Source organism: Myotis davidii, unplaced genomic scaffold (assembly GCF_000327345.1).
Source record: "Myotis davidii unplaced genomic scaffold, ASM32734v1 scaffold272, whole genome shotgun sequence".
NCBI lineage: Eukaryota > Metazoa > Chordata > Mammalia > Chiroptera > Vespertilionidae > Myotis > Myotis davidii.
In genome coordinates this window covers 907,214-915,495 of record NW_006283634.1, presented here as the reverse complement: position 1 = coordinate 915,495, position 8,282 = coordinate 907,214, and the positions used below count along the sequence as shown (strand labels likewise).

The following is an 8,282-nucleotide window of genomic DNA, read 5'->3' as shown; positions in this document are numbered from 1 at the left end:
TACCTCTGCGCTTCTCTTCTGCAGCTTCTCTGGCTCTCAGTGTGCTTTTCTTTCCTTCTAGATGTAGAATTTACAGTCAGCCAGGCTTCCTGTGGTTCTGGATGATGTCCGTATTGTTTTTCTGAGGTATTAATCAATTGTTGTGAGCGGCATCAATTTCCCGGTGTTTATATCTGTGCCACCATCTTAGTTTTTCTGTATGAGTGGATTCTTAAGCCGTGTACTGTTGAGATGATGAATAGACACTTAATAGCTTAAAATATAGTGGTAGTAAAGCCCAGCTGGTGTGGCTCAGTGGTTGAGCATTGACCCATGAACCAGAAAGTCAGGGCTTGATTCCGCATCAGGGCACATGCCTGGGGTGTGGGCTTGATCCCAAGTGTGGGGCCTGCAGGAAGCAGGTGATTGATGATTCTCTCTCATCATTGGTGGTTCCATCTCTCCCTCTCCCTTCCTCTCTGAAATCAATGAAAATATATATTTTTTAAAACGATAACTGTCAGTTGGAATATAAGTGATGGTGAAGCCGAATCATTTTCACAATTATAGGTGGGCAGACATTGCTAAAGTTTTCAATGGAATTTTCCCTCGACCGTGACTAGGCATATCCTGTTCAACCTGCAGGGACAAGTGTGACAAGCAAGTCAGCCTGGCCAGCGAGGACGTCCGCAAGGGGGCCTGCCGTCTCCATAGCAACGGCCTCTGGGGAGTCAGCTGATGTTTGTTTTTCTAGTTGTGTTGTTTTTTAGGCACCAAGGTGAGAATTTATTCAGTTTACTATAGAAATGCTTTTAAAATTATGCAAAGTGTCAAGATACTTGGCAGGTAACCCAGAGAACTTTATTAATTTACTAGATTCAGCCCAAAGTAGTGCGCGAAGTGGCAGGTGGCCGGGGAGGAGCCTGAGCCCAGGCTGGACCCAGCGCTGCTCCCGCTCATCCTGGCCCTGCTGCGCCTGCTGCTGCTGCTCCGGTGCGCAGGGGGCGTGTCCCCTGGAAAGGTTGGTGCCACGGCAGCTGCACTTGCCAGCCATGAGCCCGGTATCTGGCACCCGTTTGTCAGCTGAGTGACACTCTCGCTGTGGGAGCGCACTGACCACCAGGGGGAAGCTGCTGCATTGAGCATCCGCCCCCTGGTGGTCAGTGCACATCATAGCTACCAGCCGGTCATCCGGTCGTCCAGTCACTAAGGCTTTTATATATATAGATGCCGCTGCAGCTGTCATTTGGGGAAGTTTGTCAGCTCAGCGAGCACAGTAGGCACACACAGCATGTGGCGTGGGGGTGAGGGCAGCAGCTACGCTGTCAGAGTCCGCAAGGCCCTGCCTGCCCATCAGCACCCACAGCTCGCGTGGGTGGCCGTGGGGACTGCCGTGGAGTGTGGGGCTGCATTCCTTAGCACCCTTGCTCCCGAGGGCCGCCCACCCCCTCTTGTATGATTTTTTTTTAAATTCTGTAATTCAGCCAAGTGTAGACTGGCTACCAAATAAGAGCAAGGCCCGAGCATGACCCGATGGCAGGGTCGGGAGATGTGGCCTAGGGGCGGGTACCAGTCACTGACCACCACCTGACGGTGACTGCAGCCACAGGCAGGGCACAGGCACGGGGGGCATGCAGGTCCACACCGGGAGGGAGCTGTGGGGCCTCTCCCTGCACCTGTGAGAACCACACAGAGTTGCCAAGCTTGGGGGTGAGGAGATGGTGCCATGCAAGCTGAATGAAGTCACTTTGGACCTCAAGGCAAGAAACTGAGCAACAGCTGGAGAGACACGGGCAGGGGGCACGTCACCAGGGTCCTGCGTGCCCAGTGGGAAGCCCGAGGCTTGTTCTGCAGGCAGACCCACCGGGAGTGACCAGGTGGGGACAGGGTGCAGGGCACAGAGCTCAGGAGAGTGTGGAGCAGATGTTGGCTGCGGAGACACGTGAGCCAGCAGAGCCGGGAGAGCGGGGCTGGGATTTGAGGATCCGGACAAAGAGGCTCTAAGAACTGCTGCTCTAGAGCCAGAACTGGGCCCGAACCAGAGGGTCAGCATTGGATTTTTTAAATGAGGTCTTACCTGTAAACCTCACAGGCGCTGGAGTTGTTGGGGAGCCAGAGGCCCAGGCAGGAGGCCTCCCGCCAGCTTTGGGACTTCGTTAAAGAAGTTCCAACCTCTCTCCTCCGTATGTATAGTTTTTACTGAAACTGTATTCAGAAAAAAAAGAGGCATCGCATTCTTAATCTGCCCTGTTGAAGGACAGGAGTTTTACTGGGAATTACATGATGATTGCTAAGCCACATCCACCTGGAACAGTGTGTGCTGGGCCACCCCCCGCCTGGAACAGTGTGTTCTGGGCCCCCCCCCGCCTGGAACAGTGTGTGCTTGGCCACACCCCGCCTGGGACAGTGTGTGCTGCGCCCCCCCCCGCCTGGAACAGTGTGTGCTTGGCCACACCCCGCCTGGGACAGTGTGTGCTGCGCCCCCCCCCGCCTGGAACAGTGTGTGCTTGGCCACACCCCGCCTGGGACAGTGTGTGCTGCGCCCCCCCCCGCCTGGAACAGTGTGTGCTTGGCCACACCCCGCCTGGGACAGTGTGTGCTGCGCCCCCCCCCGCCTGGAACAGTGTGTGCTTGGCCACACCCCGCCTGGGACAGTGTGTGCTGCGCCCCCCCCCGCCTGGAACAGTGTGTGCTTGGCCACACCCCGCCTGGGACAGTGTGTGCTGCGCCCCCCCCCGCCTGGAACAGTGTGTGCTGGGCCACACCTCACCTGGAACAGTGTGTGCTGGGCCACACCCCGACTGGAACAGTGTGTGCTGGGCCACATCCCGCCTGGAACAGTGTGTGCTGGGCCACATTTCCGCCTGGAACATCAGTGTGTGCTGGGCCACACCCCGCCTGGAACAGTGTGTGCTGGGCCACACCCCGCCTGGAACAGTGTGTGCTGGGCCACACCCCGCCTGGAACAGTGTGTGCTGGGCCACACCCCGCCTGGAACAGTGTGTGCTGGGCCACACCCCGCCTGGAACGGTGTGTGCTGCGCCACACCCCACCTGGAACGGTGTGTGCTGCGCCACACCCCTCCTGGAACAGTGTGTGCTGGGCCACACCCCGCCTGGAACGGTATGTGTGTGTTTCCTGGCTACACTACAAGCTAGTGAGCCACAGGTCTTCATGGTCAGTACGTGAAGCAAAGACTGTTTAAACCCTAGAACTGAAGCTTACAGCAGCTGATGTCAGAGCTGGCTCCTCGGGTCCCATCAGCCATCACCTCCCCAGTCAGAATTCTGAAGTACCTTAGGACAGAGAAACCTTTACGCTGAATCCTGAAACTTTTCATGTGACTGGTTAAGATATTTTTATTGTGCATATCAAGCTCACCCCCTATGATCCATTAAACAAAAGATCACATAGAAGATCAAAAATAAATTATAGGATTAGAATTCTGAATAAGTATCTAGAGATTGAATATCATGAACCATTCCATAAGTTAGACTTTGTGAAAGTAATTCATTATGGGTATATCCCTTATTTCAGTCTTTCTAAGAAAAAACAATCAATATTAAAACAGGAACATTTCATTTGTAATAAAATGCAAAGAATAACAAAAATGTGGCTATAAAAGGATACAAGCCTGTAGGTCATAATCGCTGTGTGCTCGGGAGGCTGGGAAAGCGGGGGTTGGGGGAGGGAGGAGCGCTGTGGTCCCGGCAAGGTGGCCCAGCCGCGGGGCCTGTGCCCGGGCTCAGGGCCCGGCTGCGTAGTTCAGGCTGGAAAGGACTCAGTTCCCAAACTATGGTCACAAAGACCGGCTGATGCCTCCGCTGTGACGACACTGTCAGTTTCCTGAGTGGCAGTGTTACCACAGGGAAGTAGGGCTCGTTCGTGCCTGAGGTCATGTCTGGCACGAGCCGCGGTAAGAAGGCGCCTCGGAAGCAGCTGCCGTCTTCACGGGACGGTCTCTGGGAGCCCGGAGACTTGACAGCTGGGCGCTCGGTGGGCCTTGGCGTGGTCCCCGCGTTTCGGGCCCCGCGGTTCCCGCTCAGGCTGACATGCCCTGGAGAAGCCGCCTGTGTGCCCCTCGGGGGACAGTGCAGCAGGTGCACCCACTTCCCACACTTCACCTGCACGCGTTTCCTCGGGGCGTTAGGACCTGAGCTCACAGGCGCTGGTCATTGCTCAGGAGATTGAACTGGTCCCCAGTGTCCCCAAGAGATGCCACCGTTTCTCGAGTGGGTCCCCGCCCGGACGGCCGACCTCGCCTCGCAGCTGGCTCTCGGTGCCTCTCCCGAAGGTCAGGTGTGTACAACGTGTCATTTTGGGTGACTAACGTCAGAAATAAAGTTGGAGACGAAAAATGACAAAGACCAAATTGGGAGAGAAAAGCAAATGTTTTATTGGGACAAGTGCCCTTATCTTTCACAAAAGCTGATTTCCACCACGATGCCTTCCATGCCATTTCCCACCCAACACCCTGATTGATTTATCCGTGCGATAAATATTCATACGGGCCTGCCCCGCTCGGCCTCCAAGGGTCTGGGGCATCACAGCGCGTTGTGCGGGAGGGGCCGTCACAATGTCACAATCCAATGAATGTGCCTCATGTGCAATTGCCGAGGGCAGCAGGAGTGAGGCAGGCACGGGGCTGCTCCAGTCTGCGGGCGGGGGGGGGAGGGGAGGGATTCCCTGGGAAGACAGGATGTCCCTGTGGTTTAACCAGCAGCGCAGAGACAGGAAAGGCACCCAGCTAAGCACGTGGCTAGGCCTCCGGAAGGGGTGGTCTGGGCCTTGTCCTGTGCTCCCTCCCGGGGTTCAGCGGACCCCCCCTGCAGGGCGGTAGCCACACCCCACGCCCCCGTCAGTGTGATGAGTGGGGCTGGAGGACTGGGTGAAAAGAGGGAGGTTAGAAGCACAGACCGAGAGTTACTAAACAGCCAGGGGACCAACACGCATGGGGAATAGTCAGCATGTTGATGATGGAGTTATGTGACATCGATGGCTGTGTGCTGGACTCGCCAGGGGTCGCTTCGTAAGGTGTATAAATGCCTAACCGCCATGCTGTACACCTGCAACTAAGTGAATGTCAACTGTAGTTGAACATTTGTTTCAAAACTTAAAAATAGTTACAGTGTTTCTGTTAAAGATGGGCGCAAGAAGCATAAATACTCAAAGCCCATCTCAGTGGACGTTCTCCCGTGCCTTGGACCCTGGCTGCATTTAGGAATTATTTGATTAGCAACACAGGAGCCATGAAACCAATCAGTGTGGACGGGAGCGTCGCAGCATCGCTCAGGACAGCGCAGGTGGCCACGGAGGTCCCCAGCACACACGCACACACATGCACGCACCCACACACATGCACACACACACGTACACACATGCACACACGTGCATACATGCACACGCGCACATGCACGTACACACACATGCACACACACGCACACACACAAACACACACACTGGGTTAGAGCCGTCACTGTCGCGTGTGACAATGGCATGTGTTGAGGATGTTCTTTAGCGTAAGGAAGGCACTCGCCTGCTGAGCTCCCCACTTCAATACATACATCCCAGCCATGCGGGGAGCAGAGGCCTCCCCAGAGCACAGCAGAGGAGGCAGCGAGGCCCTGGTAACGCCCTGTTGTGGCAACAGCCTCCTGGACCCGAGCCCCGCCCTCAGCATCCCCAGCTCCTTGCTGAGTAAGTGCGGGGGCTCCTCTGCCAGCCCACCCTGTCTCTCAGGCAGCCTCTCGTTCCCCGTTCCTGGCCTCCTTTGTTGCCCATTCACAGTGTCTCACTGGGCCATCCCTCGTAGCCGCCTCTGCTCCCGCCTCGCCTCTCCGAGCTGCAGGCAGAGGACTCTGACTCGGTTTCTCTCCGTGTGGGTCACTGCTCACTGCCCCAGGCTTTCGGCCCCCAGTTTCCTCAGCCCTGTGGGCAGGTCTGGGGGAAAGAATATGACCAGAGAGGAAGCTGAAAGCAGTACTCCACGGCACCATTGAACCTCGGCCTCCGCCTGCGTCACATGAGACTCCTGTCCACCGGCCACAGCAGGACCCGGTCATGGCCCGTTGGCCCGGGACACCACTGCACGCCGTGGGGACAAAGGGCAGGTCGCCCAGCGGGCAGGGCTTCCTGGAATTGTCCCCGATGCCTGTGCTGAGTGTTTAAGGAAATGGAGGAAGAGAGAATGAGGAGGCTCCCGGGAGGGGAGGATGAGCAGAGGGCGGTGATAGGGGTGGTGTCCCACAGAGGGCAGGGCTCGGGGCGGACGGCCTGGAGGGTTCCTGTGGGTCCAGCCCTGCACCCGGCCATGGAGTGGTGGCTCCGGGTCCCTCACCGGCTGTTCCTCTCTGGGGCTCTGCGCTGGCCAGGGCTGCCAGGGGTGTGTCCCAATGGCACAGGGGGCCCCAGCCCCTGGGGGACAGGGAGTATGAGCAAATATTCAGAGAACAACAGGTCAATGAAGAAAATAAAACATGATAAATGTATAGAAAATGATCGAGGTAACTAATTGGATTCGATGTTTAAAAATTTAAGTTGGATACACTGCCCTGGGTACATCGAGTCAAAGAGCCTACACTTTATCCAGCAGGGACTTAGTTTTTATTGTAAATGTCACATTTTTCTTTGGGTCAAAACCAAAGGGATGGGCCCTGGCCGGTATGGCTCAGTGGATAGGGTGTTGGCCTGCAGGCTGAAGGGTCCCGGATTCTATTCCGGGCAAGGGCACATGCCCAGGTTGCAGGCTCGGTCCCCAGTGGGGGACATGCAGGAGGCAGCCAATCAATGATTCCCTCTCATCACTGATGTTTCTCTCTCTTCCTCTCCCTTCCTCTCTGAAATCAATAAAAATATATTTAAAAAAACACCAAGGGATGGGAATTCTTGATAGGTGAGCTAAGGACACCGCGGTCTCCGCTCAGGACCATCACTGAATGGGGAACCCACTTTATTTTTTTAACATCCATCACCACACTCAGTTATAGAATCTGTCTTTTTCTTTTTTGTTGAATTTATTGGGGTGTCATTGGTTAATAAGATTACATAGGTTTCAGGTGTATAATTCGATATATATCCTCTGTATATTGCATTGTGTGTCCACCACCCCCTTTACCCTCTCCCCTTCTCCCAACCCCTTTCCATCTGGTAGGTAATGACCACACTGTTGTCTGCATCTATGAGTTTTTGCTTCTCTTTTCTGCTTAATCCTTTCACCTTTTTCGTCCAGCCGCCCAGCCTCCCTCCCCTCTGACAGCTGTTAGTCTGTTCTCTGTACCTATGAGTCTGTTTCTATTTTGTTTGTTAGTTTATTGTTCATTAGAGACATAAACGTTAGACTCAAAACCATAAAACTCTCAGACACTTCTCGTAACCATATTTTTTTCTGATATATCTCCTTGGGCAAGAGAAACAAAAGAAGAAATAGACCCACGGGAGCACATCACACTCACACGTGTTTGCACAGCCAGGAAACCACCACCAAATGACCCCCTCACAGGGCCCTGTGGGAGCAATAGGTGGGCAGTGCCCAAGACTAGGGTCCATGCTCATACTTCCTCAAGACCACGTGGTCATTCTCCGCGGCTGTGTAGTTCATCGCCCCAGCAGGACACAGTGCACGGTGACAGAGGACTCCATGACACCTCAGGGCGCTGGGTGCAGGTGGGGGCAGGTGCCATCCCCGCCCTGTGGTGCTCACTACCCCTCCTGCCTCCGGCTCAGAAGCTGGCTCCCTCCACCTGGCAGGGCCTGGGCTGCACCCCCTGGATGTAACCTCAGTGCCAGGATGAGACTTCTCCGTTACCTTTGGGACCCCGTGGGTCAGCGCTGGGAGGGCGGCTGGAAGCCCCGGGAGAGTGGGGGCGGGTGTCTTGCTGCTCCGGGTGTGAGGCAGCGCGGCCTCGGCGCGGGCCTGGGCGATGCTGACGCCTCCTGTGCTTGGCTTGCAGGACCAGTGGTTCTGGCGGGTGAGGAACAACAGGGTCATGGACGGGTACCCCATGCAGATCACTTACTTCTGGCGCGGCCTGCCCCCAGGGATCGACGCGGTGTACGAAAACAATGAGGGCAACTTCGTCTTCTTCAAAGGTGAGGCGGCCCCTGCCCTGTCCGCTGCACCCTCAGGAGGTGACCCGGCACTCCTGCTGGTGGAAGGGACCACTTGTGCTGCCTAGAAACACAAATTCAGTGGAGTTAAATTTTAATTCTTTCATTTATGTTTTTCCATGTGGTATCCCACGTACAAGTCAAATTTGTAGACATTTTAGATTTTGCTTAAAAGCACCAAAAAAAGTAAAATGGAT

The 8,282-nt window shown here is 55.3% G+C and overlaps 1 protein-coding gene across 1 annotated transcript in view; it reads left to right on the top strand.

The window, feature by feature from the left end:
- MMP16 (matrix metallopeptidase 16) overlaps positions 1–8,282 on the top strand; it is a 199,557-nt gene that overhangs the window by 150,938 nt on the left and 40,337 nt on the right. The window contains exon 7 of the mRNA XM_006753846.2: positions 7,929–8,067. Within this exon, the coding sequence (XP_006753909.1) occupies positions 7,929–8,067 (139 nt within the window). The remainder of the gene's footprint in view (positions 1–7,928; positions 8,068–8,282) is intronic.